The 19,986-nt window shown below is 32.5% G+C and overlaps 1 protein-coding gene and 1 pseudogene across 3 annotated transcripts; both read right to left on the reverse strand.

Moving 5' to 3' along the window:
- Positions 1–1,821: 1,821 nt before the first annotated feature.
- On the reverse strand, positions 1,822–2,770 carry LOC120178106 (annotated as a pseudogene).
- A 4,211-nt stretch (positions 2,771–6,981) lies between these two features.
- Positions 6,982–10,285, reverse strand: LOC120178580 (transcription factor SRM1-like). Of its 3 annotated transcripts, none has more exons than XM_039184410.1 (3): positions 10,124–10,285; positions 8,938–9,359; positions 6,982–7,684 (listed from the first exon to the last, which is right to left on the reverse strand). In XM_039184410.1, the coding sequence occupies exons 2-3, from the start codon at positions 9,321–9,323 to the stop codon at positions 7,180–7,182; spliced, it is 891 nt and encodes a 296-aa protein (XP_039040341.1). In that variant the 5' UTR covers positions 9,324–9,359; positions 10,124–10,285; the 3' UTR covers positions 6,982–7,179. The 3 variants fall into 3 exon arrangements, with proteins under 3 accessions (XP_039040341.1, XP_039040335.1, XP_039040328.1); XM_039184404.1 differs by having other exon boundaries at positions 9,735–10,285; XM_039184397.1 differs by lacking the exon at positions 10,124–10,285 and having other exon boundaries at positions 8,938–9,509.
- Positions 10,286–19,986: the final 9,701 nt, after the last annotated feature.

The raw sequence follows: 19,986 nt of genomic DNA on the forward strand, positions 1-19,986 counted from the left end.
TTACGACAATTTATGTAAATAAAAAATAGATGAATCACCAAAACTCACAAAAGACCATAATTCTCCCCTCTGTTTATCATAACACCAATTGCCACCATCAATTTGCATGGCCGTGATGTGATTATCATAATCATGTATCCACTCACACCTTAATTTTTGCATCAACAATAGTTCCTTGTGACCTAAAATAGTTTCAAGCTCTAATCAAAGTTCTCTCTCAATTCGGATAAGATTAGCATAATGGAATATCTCAAGAGTTTTCTGGATACTATTTAGACGAGCAATTAGTCGCCTCTTCTTCCCAATAATGTTTTCCAAAATTGCTTTATTCCGAAATTTTATCATTATTATCCCTTAATTTTCCACATTGGAAGTTATGATTCCTCTCGACTTCAAATTTGTCTAAATAAAAGGTATCATGTTCAACCTCCTTACCGTCAAAATCTTGAAAAATATCAAAATTTTCCTTTCCTAAATGAACACCGTTTCATGGTTTTTAACTCTTGTTTCCGATTAATATAAGGTGATTACAGGATAATATATGTTTGAAAGATTCTTAACAATTTGATAATAAATGTTCAAATATTCCAACAGAGTACAAAAGACATGCTCGAACCTTGGACCTCCAGCGATAATAATCATCCCTTAAAAATAAAAATAATTATTACCCAATAAAAAGGGAAAACAACTCGATTTATAAGTAAACACATCTTTGTTCTCTTATATTTTCATCATAGATTATATCCGCTGGAAGTACTCACTCTTTCCCCTATTGTCACCCCTTCCCGCATCCCTCTAGGTAGAATTAAAATTAGGATTTGTAAAAGAAAAACTAGATTTTTTATATACTTTTATTATTCTTTCAAAAAACTTACCTGCCTATATGAAGGGTATAGTTTTGAGTCAATTTTACATTTTAAATGATAATCATGTCTATATATCCTCCCAATCCGTAAATAGCCATCGCACCAATACTAAGAGAAGACTTATAAACTCTCATGCAATATAAAAAGGGGACTCTTCAAAATTTAAGTTCGCTCCATTGTTCATTTCTTTTTTAAATTGTCATCTTTATCCTCTTTTTAAAATCATCAACTGTGATTCTTCGTCTAAATTAAAAGGGGCAGACCGTCTAAAACCGTCATAATCACTATTTCCCTAAAAACAATATTCCATTCATTTTAAGGGGGTTTTTTTTATAACAAAATAAGATAAGGATGGAGATAAAAAAAAAACCTGATTGTATGAACAGAATGGTGTAAACTCAAGGTTTAGTCTGGAGTTCAATGCTAAGAGTAGTTGTGTCATTTGATTTTTGTGTAAATTCTCTTTGGCCTGTCTTATTTCTTCACCATTTGATCATTCAGAAACTTGTAAATATGACTAAGATGATGGTCCATATAGGACCTCTTTTTAAAAGGCAATGATCTTGTAGCTTATCTGAGGTGGAAATGACCATGCAGATTAAAGATTGCCTAATTTTTGTCATTAAACTAAGGAAAATAAAGCTAAGCTATTACTTAACCTCAAAGGAATCCACTGCTTGTTTTTCAATTTTGAGCAATTGCTTTGACGCCACCTAAGCAATGTAATTTTCAATTTTGTTTAAATCTTTTTTAGCTTATGTACAAGGGGAGCTCCTATTGGTTAGAGCCATGTTTGCTTGGCTGATCTTCTGGACGAACCTCAGCTGCAGCAAGCACCATTCGAAATGTCTCTGTAGCCAACACCGGTGACAACGTTCGATTGCCTCATATATTTGTTCATGGAGTTCAATGGAATGAAAATATTTTGACATTATGTAAAGCTGTTGATTTTTCCTGATTTCACCAACAAAAATAATATGATGAAACAGTGGAGAATACAATTGTAAGCCATCTAGAAAGTGACTTGTAGTACATCATGCATTAGTCTTTGGGAGATTGCTTGCTGAAGGTACTTGAAAGCTTTCTGGTAATTCAAGAACCCCATAAACCAGAAGTCGAAATCATCAACCGTCACAATATCCATGTACTTCTGTGATGGTCTCTTCATGTTTTCGCTGTCATTAACCCTCTTTATTTTCTCATGTGGAATCAAAACCTTGTAATGGACTCTCAGGAATTCGCCATTCGGAGACGGGATTTTGATCGCTCTGTCACTGCAAAAGGCAACCTTTTAAGATGACATGAAAAGTAAACCAGCTAGAGGACCTGCTGTTGTTGATAAATAGCATTGGCATGCCTTCAACAGCATCTCCCTTCTTTGACACTAAATAGTTGTTCGAATATCTTATCCATCCCTCCAATCTAAAGAATTCTTGCCCCCAAACTCAACTTTCTCTTCACAGTTTCAGTGATCTTTGGTCCCAATCTCACTGCAGTTTCAAAGAATACCTTTAGTTTTCATTTCATTTCGATCTTGACACATAGATACACGCATAAAACACTTGTATATTACATATATGTTTGTTTAGAGTGTCTCATACCATGTTCCCTGACTCCATGTGCGAAGGTATCAGCTTTTTTCCCAAGTTTTTTCATCAAATTTCCTTTGCCTGTGATTACCAAAACTCTCATTACCAAAAACATCATCATTATGACTATCTAAACCCGTCACAGATTAAAAGGGAGCAACTACCTTTTATAAATTTGTTAGACCCTTCAGCAGATGATGGAATGCGGTACTGGCCAGCTGTATCTGGTAAGTATCGTCTCGGCGTTCTCTCGATTTGATACAATGTTGATTTCATTGGAACTCCAATGACTTGTTCAAGTATCTGATTCTTCATTTTCTGATGAATGAGATGGAAATCTTTCTCTTTTAGTTTCTATGATCAAAAGATTTGTGTTTTTGTGATGATAGATGAATCTTTTTGGCTTATGGTATTTAAAGAGGTGTTGTACCTAAATTTTTTGTTTGCATGCTATTGCGCATCGAAAAATACTGAAGGTAAAGAAAAGAAGATGACTATATTTCAAGCTTTCTGAGTTGGCATTGTAGCTTTCTGATGTCTGCAACTGCTTTAATACAAACATAAGAAAGGAAAGATGAGATTTGGGAAGCAAATTGCATGGTGAGAAAGATATAATAATGTAGTCAGTGACATGGAGCATTTTTTGAGAAATGTCATTGCGGCCATGTGCAAGAACGAGCACGGGATTTATGTTGTGAAGGCGAACTTATAAAATTTAAAAGACAAAAATGGATTATCAATAAAAAACACAGAAAATATCTAAAATATGTGATAATTTTAAAATTTTAGGAAACGATTGTCCCAACCCGCCCCCTTGGGTCCATCCATGGCCATATGTGAGATCAACTGTTATAACCCCTTTCATCTTTCTGTTTTAAAACAGAGTTTAAAGAGAGCACCACTAGGGTTGCACATAATTCGGATTTCAATCCGATCCGGATCGGTTTTTATCCAATCCGGTTTTTTCCCATAGAAAAAAAACCGGTTTATAAAATAACCGGTTCGGTTTCTAACCGGTTTGGAGGGCCGGATATCCTAACCGGTGTAACCGGTTTCGGTTTTAAAAAAACCGGTTTTTTTAAAAAACCGGTTATAAAAAAACCGATTTTAATATTCCAGATTGCTCATAGGGAACCGATTCCCCCCCAAGGGGGTACCGATTCCTCGCTGAATGGTTTGGCTCCGAGATTTCCAGAATGCTCGGAGGGAACCGATTCCCCCATAGGGGTACCGATTCCCCCCTATTCAACGGTCGAAATATTTGAATTTTACACTTAGGGAACCGATTCCCTATGAGAGGGTACCGATTCCCCCACGCTCTAAGCATTTTTATTAAATGTTTTCACACTTAAACGGCTATATTATCTTCATTAATTATCACTAACGTTCAGAAGTGATTCAAGGTGTATTTAAGCAAGCTTAGAAGTCATTGATCAAAGACAGAAACATCAAGCAACTAGAATCAAGAGAGAATCAAAGAGAAAGCATCAAACCTCAAGTTCGATAAATTCAAATACTTAATTGAAATACTTAATTAACTCAACATAATTGAAATACTTAAATACTTCCAAGTTTGATAATTCAAATACTTAAAAACTTCCAAGTTCGATAAATTCAAATACTTAAAAACTTCAAGTTCGATAATTGAAACAAGTTTACGATAATTGAAATAAAGTTATAAAATAAACTACATTGCCATCTCTTCTTCATCATCTTCGCCTTCTTCGTTTGGAGGGGATATCCAAGTTCGACTTCTTCAATGTGTAAGTTTGCTTCCAAATCGGCATCAATTGCATCTTCTAGGGTGGTGATATGTTGCTTACGAGCCGCTCCATCCAAATAATCCTTTAAACAAATGCATACTTCCACCGACTCGGGACTTAGTCTTGATCTCCGTTGTGATATAACCATGCCACTAACAGAAAAAGCGGATTCCGAAGCTACCGTAGAAGCTTGGACGGTTAGTAAATCACGGGCCATGGCGGCTAGAATCGGAAATTGTGCTTCCTTTTCTTTCCACCAAGCCAAATATCCAAACTTTCAAACTCTTCAAATGTCATTTTTGATAGAAAATCGCATGACATGTAATTCCCAACTCGCTACTTGGGGTGGTAGTACGTGATCGTTTGGATTGAGAATTTACAAGAGTGTTAAAAAGATTCAAATTTAGTTACTTGGACGTCTACTAGATGATTCCGCATTCATTCTCATTTGATCGTGTATTACACTACTTGATCCGTATTTAGTTAAATAAATTGCAAACATGTCTCGAAAACATTTGTTAAAATAATTTATTTGGTTTTGGACAAAGTTGGGTTCATCATCGGTTAGATTAAAAGCAAACGCAATTTGTTCAATTAGTGTTTCAACCCCACCAACATTTAACGTTGGGTTTAAAGCGGCGGCACAAGTAAAAATGGGGGGAATCTCCTTAAAATATTTTAAAAGTTTTTCCTTCATTGCAAAGCCAATTTCTTGAAAAACTTCGGTTTCAAATTCAAAGTCATTTAGTCGGGTAGCCAACAAAAATATTTGATTAAGAACCAACGGGCTAGTAGGGTAATAAACACCGGATAAAAAAGTTGTTGCATTTTTAAAAACCTCAAGCAAATCGGTTATTTGGCTATAGTTTCCCAACTCGAATCCGGATAAATGTCTGGGACATGACCCCTCTCGAAAAGCCGATCGTGAAATGTTTGCAATGTTTCCCTTTGCCTTAAGGCAGTATGCATCATCATCCAAGTTGAGTTCCAACGAGTTGGACAATCCAAATTAGGACCCAAAGCTTTTTTATTAACAGACTTACAAATCGTTTATAATCATTTAGTCTTTTGTTGTTGTTACAAAGAACGATTTTCATTGTTTTAAATTCTAATCTAATTGGCTCAATAACCTCCAAACCGGCTTGCACGGATAAATTAATTATGTGTGCAACGCAACGGGTATGAAAAAACGCACCGTCTAAAATCGGTGAAAGTAATATTTTCAATCTTGGAACCGCGTTTGTATTATTCGATGCATTATCAAAGGATATAGAAAAAACTTTATTTTCTAATTTATAAAGACAATTACCCGTTTTAAAAGTGTAAATAAATTAGCACCGGTATGCGGCTCACCGAATAATTCAAACGCGATTGTTCTTTTCATCATTTGCCAATTATCTTGATCTAACCAATGTGACGTAACGGCTAAAAAAGAATTTCCGGTATTATGAGGGGAACTCCAAACGTCACATGTAAGCGACACACCATAACGGTGTTCTTGGAATCCTAAAATCATTTTTTCCCTCGCCGTACGCCACATTTTTATAGCATCTCTTTAGAAGGGTAGTACGACTTACTTGAGTATAACGTGGTTGCATTAGTTGTTGAATTGTTGTCGTGAAATCTTCATCATCAAAGTGGTCGAACGGCAATGCTTTTGTAATCACGAACTTTGTAAACGCTTCTCGTAATTTTTCGTTGTCGTAAACAAAACACCACCTTGCGGTGTAAGATTCGATTGACTAGGATCCGATCTTGAGCGAAGTGCCTTGCATGATTTTGTCAAATGGTTCTTCAACGTTGTGTTTCCTTCCGATGCAAGAAACTTTAGACAAAGTTTACAACGCGCCCTCCTCGAGCCATTTGACATCTCACATAAATCGTAGTGATCCCAAATATCTTTGTTTCGAGTGTGTTCGATCACTCTCACGACTTCAAGGTTTCCCCCGACGGAAGATTCAGCAGTGTTACTCATGATGAATAAAAAATTACAAAACTAAGATTTGAGAGATGTTTAAGTGTTGTGTAATAAGATTTGAGAAAGTTGTAATCAACCAAATACATCTCTAACCTATTTATACATGTTTAGGATGGTAAAATAGTAATTTTTTAAAGAAAAAAACGGTCAAAAACGGTCACAAACGGCTATATTAACGGCTAGTTTTTTAAACCCAGACCGGTTTTTTTTCGGATAAAAACCGGTTTTTTAACCGGTTTTTTATCCGGTTAAAAAACCGGTCTGGGTTTTTTTCTCCAAACCGGTTAAAATAACCGGTTTAAAAAAATCCGATCCGGTTAAAAAAAAACCGGTTTTTCCCAAATCCGGTTTCGGATATTTTTTTCGCAAAATCGGATATTCGGATTTTTTGTGCACCACTAGCAGCTCTCTCCAATGTCCTTGGGAATTCTTTCAAGTTTGATTTCAATCTAAAGGGGTAGTTCTTGGTATTCCATGTCATGGCTTGTTTTTGTCAAAGCTTAAAGAATATATACCCATAGTATGACTTTGGTACCTGCCAGACTACCTACTAACTGAACTGAAGAACCAAGTGAATTGAAATGTTCTCAGATATGCTGCTCATAATAGCAAAATAAGTTATGGTGGGTGGTTTTTTTCCCTTTTCTTCATAAACACAATTTCCATGGAACTTCTGAGCATTGACTAATTCTAATGCAAATGTGTGCATCAGAAAATGGATGAGGAAAGAAAAAGGAGTCGAAATGCTGTTTCTACTTTTGCCATATTTAGCAGTTCAGTTCCCTTTTTCCAGAGTTGCCTATACACGTTCATGTAAACACTATCCCTATGGTTTATTAAGATTAAGCAAACGACAGACAAACTAGTTAATGCTTGCAAATAAGCAAATCTTATTCGGGCTAAATTGGAAAATCCGGTAACCCGATATCTGCACAAGATAGTCATCTTCTGTCCTTGTGTACATTTGGCAGCTAAACAACACATTACCTATGAGAAGATGCATGGGGCATCAGGTATGTTGCAGGACCCATGCTCACCGGAGCTCCAGGAACCACTGCTCCAGGTACAGGAGCTCTCACTCCATAAGCCATATGTGTCGAGCCGGGAAGATTCACTGGCGTGCCAACCGCTGAGACAAGGGGGCCTCCTATTGGTTGCCCTACAGTCGGGGCATCATACACACCAACACCAGCTGGTGCAGCAGGATGTAAAGAGGGTTGTTTTGCTGGCTTTCCAGACAAACCTCCAGCTGCAGCACCAGTCGATTGACCAGTGATCGGTCCTTGGGGTGCTGAAATATCTCCATTGCCAACACTGGTGATATCGTGGATGCTAGATCGCCTCCGGTCTTTGTGCATGGAGTTCAATCGAATGAAATACTTTTGCGCATGACTTGCCACTTGCGTTGGTGTTCTTGAGACCACATAGTTCCGGGATATGCTTCGCCAGTCACCTTTCCCATATTTTTCTAAACCAAGAAGAAATAACCTGCTTTCCAAGATAAAATCATTACAATTATAATATGAAAAAGCCTATTGGTCAAATGATATATCAAAATACATCTCAAAATTCAAAGAATAACAATAAAGACCATTCATAAAACAATGAGCAATTTCCTGAGTGCGAGTTATCCCGGCTCATGAACATTTCCTATGGGCTAGAACAGGCATTATAGGCCAATCAAAGCTGAATAATACGTTCTGTAAGGTATGAGCCAAAAAGACACCACGCCTCTTCAAAGGTACCAGGTAGCGACGTTTTACCCCAAATGAGGTTATTTGTAGTGCATGCAAAATTTAGCACCATTAAATTACAAGAAAGTGCAGAATTAAACTTTAAGCACAAACACAGCATCTATAACTCACACAGGAACCATCAAATGAAATCATGACAGTACAGGTATATAATATAATAACATATCAGAAATGTATCATAAATGGTTATTATTCGGAAAGGCATGGTTTTCCACCATAATGCAAGTGATATGTGAATCAAATCGAGCTGCAAAGCCTACGTGGCTATATAACCTAAGCACCATTTTACAGTCTTGATTGATGAAACAAATCTGACTATATGCTATTATGACCATAAACCTTCCATATTAGAACCAAATTTTGGCAAGCACTTTACTAATAGAACCAAAAACTGCTATACCAAAACAGCATGTTGAACATTATAGACATATGCCAACATCAAGCAATAAAACCAAAAATATCGGTTTTAAGTCGGAAGTTAGGCTATATGGTTGTTTAGCACGCGCGAGACGAGATAAAATGGTAAACCTATAACAGCCACAAGTGTCACACAGGTAAGATGTGACGATAGTATAATTATTCTCTTTTGGGATATAATTTTGTGGAAGATAGAAAACTATATAGCTTCCACGTGGTAACATCGAAATTCATTTTTCACTTCAATTATTTCACATGATTTCGGGATATGTTCATCATCTAATGGCCATCTAACGCACAGAAGTAGGAAAACCGTTGAAGATCTAATCTACCTAACTAACAGTAAGCGACAAACAGAATGATCAAAAGGTAGAAAGCATTTTCTGCAAACATTTTTGTCAAATAAAGATTCTACATGCGGATGGGATACGCGATTCCAAAATATAATAAATGCACATTGTTACGAAATATGAAGCAGGAAGAATACTAAGAAGTAAAGTTCCAAAGGGCAAAACAGAAGGAGCATATGTCAATCAAAATAAAAAATCTAAACGAGAAGAACTAATTCACCTGTGCTCCTCCTCCGTCCAAGCAGTCCCCTTGCGACGCTCCTGATCGGACCTCAAATTCTTAACCCCATGGTTTGACACATTGTTATTATGCCCTAAATTGTTATTTCCTTTCTTACCAGTTCCTTCACTACCAGCTTGACCCACTGAACTGTAAGCAGAATCATAAGGAGGGAGAGGCACAAAGCCAGATTCAATCCTGTTAACGTCGTCCACTAGAATCTCGTAGTGTTCTTTAATCTCTTCCAAAGTTTTACCAGGTACAGCAGCAGCAATTTTCTCCCACCGATCAGAACAGTCCTCGGGATAAGTTGCAAGGGCATTTTCAAATGCATTATCTTGCTCTCTACTCCACTCGGAGCTATTGCCAGGCTCATCCGCAGACATCTGGGCTTGTCTAAATCCACTGTCTAGAATTATCACCTGCAGGAAGAATGAACTGAATTCACTAAGCTTGTAACGCATATCCAAAATCATGGATTTTTAAGAATAGTCCTAGGATTATTTCAGTAGTGGATTTCACTATCAACAGATCCGATAGAATATTTAAATTATAGGGAAGAAGATACTGGATATGAATATTTAAGTGTTCAATAAATCCAAAACGATTAAAAATTTGCAGCAAATTGATCTCCCACTCAAGTTGAAATCAGAACAAAAAGGAAAAAAAAAGATCAATTAAATCACTCTAAAAGTACAAGTTTCATCTATAAGGTACTTGAAGATACATTTCACTGTTCTATATTAGAAAAAAAAACTTTACACAATAAGCAAAAGATTTTTTTTTGGAATAGTAACATAAACAGGAAACAAACTTCCTAAAAGAACTTTTAACGAAACCAAAATAAATCAATTCAAAGGGTTTCTTCAGAAGAAATATATGTTTTTTCTTTTATAATTCACATTGAAGATTCCTACCCAGTAATCAATAATTTGATAATCTCAAGAATTTCAAGTCTAGAAATAGGACTAACGAGAAAACAAAAAAGCTAACCTCGGGTTCTTTGCTGTCTCACTATTAAAACCTAAAAAGTAGTTCACATTTACTGTAGAAATCGACATGAATTAAAAGGCCACCCACAATTAATATCAAGATTCTGACAACCAAACGGATTAACTTTTTCTTCTGAAGTATACAAGCACTAGGTTAGCTTTTTTTCCAACCAACCAAAACATAAGAATCTAACCTTTGATGGTTCCAAATCCTACTCCACCATCACCTTTTGTTCTTTTGTTTTCAAAAGGTAAAATCCCTGGTGAACATTTCTGGTGTAAAGTTTACACATTTGAAGTACATGTAAAGAAAAATAACAACAAACAGATAGTGTGCATAAAATTCAAAAGGAAAACAGATCAAGACACTATTGAAAAGTGTATCTAGACACACAAATTATATAACTGACGCTGATGGGCCAATTGTCCCATCACCTCCAACGACAACAACAACTTTGCTACAAATAGAACAGCTGGGATTGAAAACGGCTCACTCCGTTCAGTTCAAGTCTCACACACTCCATTACACTGGAAACAGCCATCAGTATCTGACGAGATAATAGCATATTCGAACAAAGAGAAGCTATAAAAAAAAGCACACTTTGTTCAGAGAAAAAAAGCAAACAGCAAAAAAATTAGATATGAGTAGGAGGAGATGTGATAGTGATATTATTAGCCACCCCCAATGATTGACTCTATAAATCATTACCTTTCTCTCTCCTTTTTCTTCCAAATTGCAAAATGCAAAGATGGAAAAAGAAATGAAAAAGAATTCAAAGCAAATTTTTTTTATTCAATCAAAGTTTCAGTTTTTAACTTTATGGGCAAGGTTGCTCTTTGTCTTCTTCTTCTTTTACATGGGTTGAAGACTGGCTTAATTTGGTAAACTAAGATGGTTTTGGATTTTTTTCTTAACAAAGTAAGAAAATAAAGTGTACAAGAGAATTAGGCAATAAAGTAGTATTTAATCTCTGAATTCGATATTTTTTAATTTAATTATAAAATTTGAATTCCATCATACATTTTAATTTTTAAATTTTAATTTTTAAATAAACTCAAATTTAGAGATTAAGTTAAAAAATGTTAAATTCTAGGATTAATGTAAATATAAAAATAAAGGGATCAAATTAAAAGAATTGAGGAAGTTATAGGAAGTTGATTAGGGGTGAACAAAACTTTTTTGACTTGACTCGATCGAATTCTCACCCCTAGAGTTGATGGACTAAATTAAAAATGGTATGAAATTCAGGGACATTATCCCATGAAAGAAAAGTGTGTGTAGATACAATAGGCAAGTTGTCATGAAAATACTGAAATTATGAACCTACCATGTATTGCCACGTGAGCAATGGACAAAGTTCAGGTGTCTAACAAACCACGTGCTCCCTGGCTCATGGTTTTAGCTGTTGTGTTTCCGCTTCCCATTTATTTAATGGTATTTTTAATTCAATTTCCATTTTAGTTCGGTTTTGTTTGAATGAATAGTTATGGGAAAAAAACTAATTTAAAATTCGTAATCTATTATTCGAGCTTTATTTAATAGTATTTTAATTCAATTTTAAAATAAAATGAATTTTTTAATATAATTTTCTAACTATTATGGAACGAAATCCAATTCAGAAATTTTATTCTATTTTAGATATATTTATAAGGGATATTTTAATTCAAAATGAGATATTAGGAGTCCGAGTGATTTGAAAACACAATAATTCTGATGAAACTATACATAATATGTTTTTAAAGATTATTGTTTTTCTTTTAAGATAAAAGGGATTTATTAAAAACTCCTTCTACCAACACTAGGTTAGGATCTTATAAAAAGAAAAGAGTGCCCGATATCTTTAAAAAAAATAATCTTCAAAACATATTATGTATAATTTCATCAGAATTATTAATATTCCTCCGTCCCACTAAAACTGTTCCTTACTGACTAAAGTCAATTTTTTAATATTTGACCATATTTATTTTTAAATATTTTTAAAAAAATTAAATTTCATAAAATATATATTTCAAAACTACATAATTTAAGATTTTTAAAATATATTTTTTCATATTTTTATTAATAATAAATTTTAAATAATAAAAAGTCAAATTTTAAAAAATTGATAAAAAAAAATTAATAATTGACCGTTTAAGTGAGACATCACATCTTAAACATCAGAGATGACACTAATATTATAGAAATTCTCTAATAAAAGTTATGACTGGACAAGATTAACGTCCAACAATATCTTTTACAAGCCAACAAAATAATGCATATATACTTTTTAAATACATAAAATCCTTAATCACTTTAAAAGACCCTAAAAGAATCTTTATAACTTTATTCCTCTCAAGTCATAACTGTAACTTAAATTTTATATCTTGTGTTTTCAAATTTGATGCTTTAAAATCCCTAATCATCTTACAAATTTAATCTTATACTAAAAAATCACATAAAATTCCAACATGATCACTCGTAAATAGGAATGAACATGAGACCCGGACTCGATGGGTTTCGACCCAATTCAACTCAATAAGATTGGATTTTTTTTTATAAAAAATCGGGTTTATATCTTATCGGGTCGGGTGACATGTATACAAGATTCACTCTTCCCAGTTTTTGATTTATCCTTATCTATCAAGAATCTTGAATCTTGGTCCTTTAGTTTTCAATTTTCTTCCTCGACGGCAACAAAACTCAACAGTTACAAAGCCTCACTTTTCGTAAGATAAATACTTCTTCTCCATATTTTTTATTTTATGTTGGTTTTGTATGTGTAAAAGCTGAGAACCATTTTGTTGATTTACCCCCTAATTACAGTTTAATTTCATCATAAATCAATACGGTTTTTAGTTAGTGTTCATTGAAAATTGAAATTAATATATTCTAATTTATACTTCATTAATTAGAAATATAAAGTTATCGAATAATTTGCAGCTAGTAATGTTCTTTACTAATGGTGAAAGAAACAAGACACTGGGTGAAAATGTTCTTTAAATCTATAATACCTCAAATTTTGGTTAGTGACCAAAATATAAGTTTTGAAAGCTTGGTGGCCAAAGTATAAACTTTGGAAAATTCAGAGAATAAAATATAATTTTAAAAAGTTATATATTTTGGCGCATAAATGAATAGTTTTTCCTAAAAACAGAATTTTCGAATTAGAATTTTAATACGAGAATTGTGTTAAAAGTTATAAAGCAATAAAGTCAAGTATAGAATCGGATTGAATCGAAATTTCACGAAAATTTGAAGGATGATAGATAAATGATGAAAATATATTTTCATATTTTAGATTAGTGAAATTTAGCATGGATCGGTAGAATGGAAATTAATTTGTCATATTTGGGTTGAACAGTTGAAATTTAGTCACTAAAATACAATTTTCAAAAATTACATGGCCAAAGTAGAAAGTCAAAGTCAAATTGGTTCATCTTTGACTATGAGATATTTTTAATAAAATATATTTCAATGACATTTTATAATTATCATTCATTAATTGCAAATTTGAAATTTCTTTATATTCAATTATATTAAAATGTGCCTAAGTATTTTAAAGCTACAATTACTTGATAAAATCAAGCAAAAATCAGCTCATCTTCAACCCCATAAATCGTGAACTCCATGGTTGAGAAAGGTAAGAAATTTTTGTTTTGATTTTTAAGGCTATATGATTGATTTTTTGATTAAGTTATTAGATAGAGATTTAATTCTCTTGAAATTCTCTATCATTTGGTATAAAAATTTCATGGAAAACATGCTTGTATGATGAGATTGAAAATTAGTGTTTATGAAGGACATGTTTGATTTTGAAGATTTGATGGAAGATTTTTATGTTATTGATGTTGTAGATTACTTCTAAGCTTGAATAATGATCAAAATCAATTGGAAATGTTTAAAGATGAATTTGGTAAAGGTTAGGATTTATGGAATTGATTGAGATAGCATGGAAATGATGATAGGAACTTTAATTTATGTATAAATGTTCATTTGGTAAGCTAATAGAACTACGAAATAAGCTAAGGATGTTGATTAGGAAAGCTACATGGGAATTATGATTTGAACAGTAAGTTTAAAAAATCATCATAAATTATACAGAAGTGATTAGAGGGTGATATTTATACCGTTAGATTTGTATATCAGTATAGTTTCATTTAAAACAAATGGATATTGATTTTGATGTGTATATAAAAAGATATGAATTTTTAATCGAGGATGTGTCAGAAAACAGGGCAACAGATTCTACTCAAAACAGTTTCTGTAAGTCAGCTTTGAAAATTTTCCATAAATTGTATAAGTGGAACTAGAAGAAGTGACTTATATGGTTAGATTCGTATTCAAGCCTAGTTTCTAATGGTAGAAACGAAATAATTTTTAAGTATGTATATTAATACATATTTATATTTATTTGAGGGTGGTGTAAACTGTCAGAATATGAAATTGAGGTAAACTATGCATTTTATGATACTCTTATGTTATATGCTATCTTAATTATTTGAAATGATACAAAACTATTATTTATAATGATAATTATGACATTTATCAGATTATGAAATTAGGAGAATTTCATGAAAATGTTATTAGAGTATGAATTCATGCTTGAATCAAAATGTAATTCATGCTAGGAAAACTTAAAAGTATTCGGCCAAAGGGAAAGAAATAAGGAAAAATTGTGGAACATTAATGTATAAATGTTTAAATTGGAGTATTCAATGTTGAATTTTAATGATGAAATGTTGGAATTTTAAGTTAAATGGGTGATTTAGGATCAAAGTGCAAATTTGGATAAACTTAGTGATGGAATTCTAATAGTCTCAAAAATTGGGACTTAATTGTGAGTTTTCAAATGTGATGGTATTATTTTGGTATGGAATTTTTAATGTTGCAAATTATATTAGTATGCTGATTTTTAAGTTTAAATAGTGGTTTGGGATCAAATTGTAAGATTATTAAAGTAGATGGTTGAATTAGAAAAGTCTAAGAATGTTGGGATGAAATTGCAAGTTGTTGGAATGTTAAAGTGTTAAATTCAGTATATTATGTATATGCTGCAATTTTTAGTGTTTAAATTGAAATGACCATAATAGTGAAGAACTATTATGAATTAAATGGAAAAGTTTATATGAATTCTAAAAAGAATTCATAAATAGTGCTCTAAGTGCAAAATTGTGAAAGTTGAAGGGTTTATGATGGAGATGAATATTTATAGAATCAAGTAGCTATTTTGAAAAGTTTGGTATCATGATGGAAGTTTGCTTCAGTTTTATATCTATTTAGTATCGCTTATGTTTATAGAATTTATTTTATTGGAACTAGACTATGTTAGTAAAATACTAACATATAATTTAAAAACAGTGTTATGTAAATAATGTCATACATATTACAACAAATTTGGTGATTCCTATGACTAAAAAACGAAAGGCAAAGGTGAGTCCAGTTTATTTACTTAATTATTCTGATCGATGACGACTTACGATAAGTCAACCTCAAATTATTTCAAAGTATGGTTTAATTCTAGTTATGAAATATATTCATAATGGTTATTCGAATAATTTATGAATTGTTTTGGGTATAAAAGTACCCAAAATGTTTTTATATGAAAATTTCTGAAAAGATATTTTAATAAAAATTCTATAATGATTTTTAAGTATGAACTACCCAAAAATATTGATATATGTTAAATGGTTTGAGAAGAGATTGTGAAATTGTTGAAAGGCCCTTTATATATGTGTTGAATATTTGGTACAATTGGCATTAAAGGTGTCATGAGTAAAATGGTTATTGATCGATCCTATGAGTACATTGATGTACATTACAAGTGACATGTTACATTGTGGCACATATAAGGGTATGTTCCCGAGACAATAATAATGTTAAGTGATGTATCATGGTTTATTATACAGGTGTTATTGTGTTCTATAATACTCTGTACATATGATAAAAGACATAAGGGGTGCTAAACTGGTTATATATCACTATAAGGTGCTAATTCTGACATAAAATGTGCCAGGCATAAGAGGTAATAAGCATAAGATGTGCCAAACTTATTATATATCACTATGGGGTGCTAATTCTGGCAATAAGAGGTGCCAAACTGGTTATATAGCACTATAGGGTGCATATAAAGTTGTCATTAATTAAAATGCCTAAGGTTGCAACAATCAAAACTTGATCAACATGAATTATCTCTTCATACACCACAAATGATCATCTCAGGCTTGTACGAAATAGAAAACTCGGCGAGGTAATGGTTGATCATCTCAGGCTTGATTTCAACTTGATTGAATGTCTTGCCATTGTACACAGTGATGATGCTTCCAATCATTTCGGGTACAATGATCATATTACGCAGGTGGGTTCTAATTGGCTCTGGTTTCTCACCAGGTGGTGCCTCCCTTTTCTATATCAATACATCAAAGTAAGATTAAACTTTCATAGAAAAATTAAAACACTGATGCATCTAATGCAGTTCGATCAAAGATAATATTTGCTAAAGCTATAGAAATTTTCAAGACACTGATGCATCTAATGTAGTTTGATCACCATATATTATTGACATCGAAAGGAGTAAAAGATCAACTTTATCTCAGTGAGATGTGTTACAAAATTTTCAAGAAATTAAAAAATAACCATAAGAATCAAATGCTATATGCCGAATAAAATACATGAGTTTTACCTTTAAACAAGTTTAAACAAAAATCAAATGAACAATGTCCAGTAACTCTATATCAACCCTAAACATAATTATAAATCCCACAAATATAATTTATTAAAAAGCAACAAAAAGGAGCAAATTAAATATCATCTTACCGTCTTGCGAAGCTTCTTCATCAAAACCATTGTCTTTCTCTTGAGACCCCTCTTTCTCCTATTTATATCTTATGGCTTCAAAAGATACCTAAAGCCACCAACCTTTATAAGGGCAGTAATACTCTTCATACTATGCTGACCTAACCACTATAAATAGATTTACAGGACCATATCTCCTCAACAACATATGATTAACACGCATAGCTTCTTCTAAATTACATATTTGATATAAACAGAAAGAAGCCATTTGTTGGTGCAGAGATAAGGTAATTAGAACAACCTATTCCTTAAAAATGACATCTTACCATTATATGACTCCTTTTGTTTAGAATTGTAACAATCCCCAACTCGTACCTGACTCGAATACGAGTCTAAGGTGTCACATTGACTATTCAAACTTGGACTCTTGACAAAATTCAAAGAAAATTTAAAACTTTCATTAAAATAAAAATGGTTTATTTACATAATTGACCAAAATAACCAAAATCGATCAGAGCATATTCAACTCAATCAATTAGTACAGGCCAACTATATTCAAATTAACTAAACATATTTAAATCATCTATTTTCTGATCTGAAATTTTGTAAGGGAGATGTTGACTTGTCTTCCTCTTCTTCACTTCTCTTCTCGCTTCTGTAACCTACGTGTGAAACAATCACACGCTAAGTCTATGACTTAGTGAGGCAATAAACATATAATGTACTACAACTTGTAATCATGAATGAACAATTACTACTATCACATCATACCCAAACATATATCCATTTATATATATATATATATCAAATACACACATGCATATAATTATCTTCTTTCCTATCATTATCATATTATCACCATTCATATTTCTATTCTCTTGTTTATATGATCCATTATATTCATATCCTATATCTTATAACATATACAATAATCACTCATACATACATATCATATCATATAATTCATATCACAAAACACATATACTTCATAATTACTATCTTCATTGTTATCTCTTTGTTTAGCCCATGTACACTTTTGAGAACTATAGATATGTGAGTCTATTGAGGTTGTGCACCACTATGTTGTCACCACAGCTCGTATAAATGTCCCGAATGACCTATCCAGAGGTCATAAAGAACCTCGGCAACTGTCTATAAGTCCCGAAGAACCTAGGTAAACTGTCCATATATTCCTTAGAACATAGGTATACTGTCCATATGTCTCGAAAGACATAGGTAATTCTGTCCATATGTTCCATAGAACATAGGTAAACCCTCGACTCTTGGCATGCTAACTATACCCCTAGCTCTCATATCACCTAACATGGGCGTTATACTCATATCACTTCTCTTATGATCACATGTTCCTTTTCTTCTGTCACATACCATATGTATGTGTAAAACTCTATATCATTTCTCATTTTTTCATGTACTTATGTCATATCAACACGTAATTTACTGTCACATATCACGTAGCTTATGTCGTATAACTTGTATCACATATACACATTCATATCACATGTTCATATAAGCTCCTAACTTCTTTCACATTTACATATAATCATGTAGCTTCTTTTCACTTAGTTCATGTCACTTTTCATATCATTCATTTATCACATATAACATGGCTTAATATATGTTTGTATTATTTTTCACCTAATCACATCTACCTCTTCTCATATATCTCATACATAATCTCTATCATATATATATACATTCATTCACTTATCTTATAGTTATGTATCATATTTTATAATTTAACTTATATCGCATTATCATGTGTACATATATCATGAACACTTAACATGTATCATATAAACATGTATTCACACCTATCATTAACACATACAACAATCAATAACACACATGTAACATATCAACCATATGCTCATATTAATGAATTTATGTATTTTACTATAGGAAATAGACTTGTCACAAGTCTTATTTCCATTAAATATAATACACTATCTAATATGCACTCACCTTGGTCTCACTAAGTTCCAATCCATTTTTATAATTTTCTATCTTGCGATCGAATCATAACTTGATAATCATTCCAGGACTTGTTCGTGCTCGATATCTATATAATCATACATTGATACATATTAGTATCCACTTGATATACACTAATCTATCAATTCTTAAACCAAAAGAAAGGTATAATTATATTTTCCTTTGAAGTGCATCGATGCACTACCCATGCATCGATACACAAATAACCTTCGATGTTTTCATTTTAAGGGGGTGCATCGATGCACTAATTCCATTCGATGTTTCCTTTTTTAATGGGTGCATCGATACACACTGAATAATTTCTGGAAATTTACCCTTGATGCATCGGTACACATTGAATGTGCATCGATGCACATAGCCAGAATTCATTTTTAAGCCCGAAAATCACTCCAATTCTACTTAAACACTTCATATTACATCCTCTACCATATTCTTAACTCTCATATACATACTTAAACTCATTTCTACTCCTTTATCACCCTTTAAATCTCAAAATTCCTTTTTTCATATGGAAATCAATAATCATACCAATTTTTCAATATGTTCTTAATTCAATTCTATCACTTCATATCTCTTAATTAAGTTGATGATAAGTCAAATTTATCTTCCCATTTGAGTAATGAACTCTATTCCAAGATTTCATTTGAAAACTCTTAATCTTTAATCTCTCCTAACTCCACCATCTTTTGCTTTTAAGATGATTTAAGCTTTCTTTAAGCTTAATTATCATCTAATGATCATAAACAAACCTTGAATTCAACAAGAAAATATATAACAATAGGACTTACCTTTGCAACCTTGGTTCACGATGGAGAGAAAGAAGAAAGATAAAGAGAACTTTAGAACTTTCTTTTCCCTCTTCCCACGTGGTTTACTTATCTTATAATGGAAAAATAAAAATCTTATTTGTCAATTGACCATTTTACCCTTTAATTCATTCCATAATTACCAAATAACCTTTATCATATATTTCCAATAAATCATTGAATTATTCAATTATCCTACTTTAATCACCAATTTCTGAAATTTTTCAATCTAGTCACTAACCTGATATTGAGGATGTTAAAAATCTCCCCTCCTTTTAAAAAAATTCGTCCTCGAATTTTCATTGCACATACCAATAAGAACATACCTTTTAATGTTCTCATGTTGCCTCCTTTACTTAACCTTTTATTCCTTTAATTCTTCAACTTCCTTTTTCCTTTATTTATTCCTTGTACCCAAATCATATCTTTCCTTTCATGTTCACATACTCTTATCTTATCACCTATA

This window comes from Hibiscus syriacus, unplaced genomic scaffold (genome assembly GCF_006381635.1).
Source record: "Hibiscus syriacus cultivar Baekdansim isolate YM2019G1 unplaced genomic scaffold, ASM638163v2 tig00003507_pilon, whole genome shotgun sequence".
Taxonomy (NCBI): domain Eukaryota; kingdom Viridiplantae; phylum Streptophyta; class Magnoliopsida; order Malvales; family Malvaceae; genus Hibiscus; species Hibiscus syriacus.

Excerpts from the sequence above, each read along its gene's own strand:
- LOC120178580 (XM_039184397.1), bottom strand. The coding sequence starts at position 9,413 with ATGATTTTGGATATGCGTTACAAGCTTAGTGAATTCAGTTCATTCTTC. Across the intron at positions 7,685-8,937 it reads TGGACGGAGGAGGAGCACAG|GTTATTTCTTCTTGGTTTAG; the intron begins GTGAATTAGTTC and ends CTTGGAAAGCAG.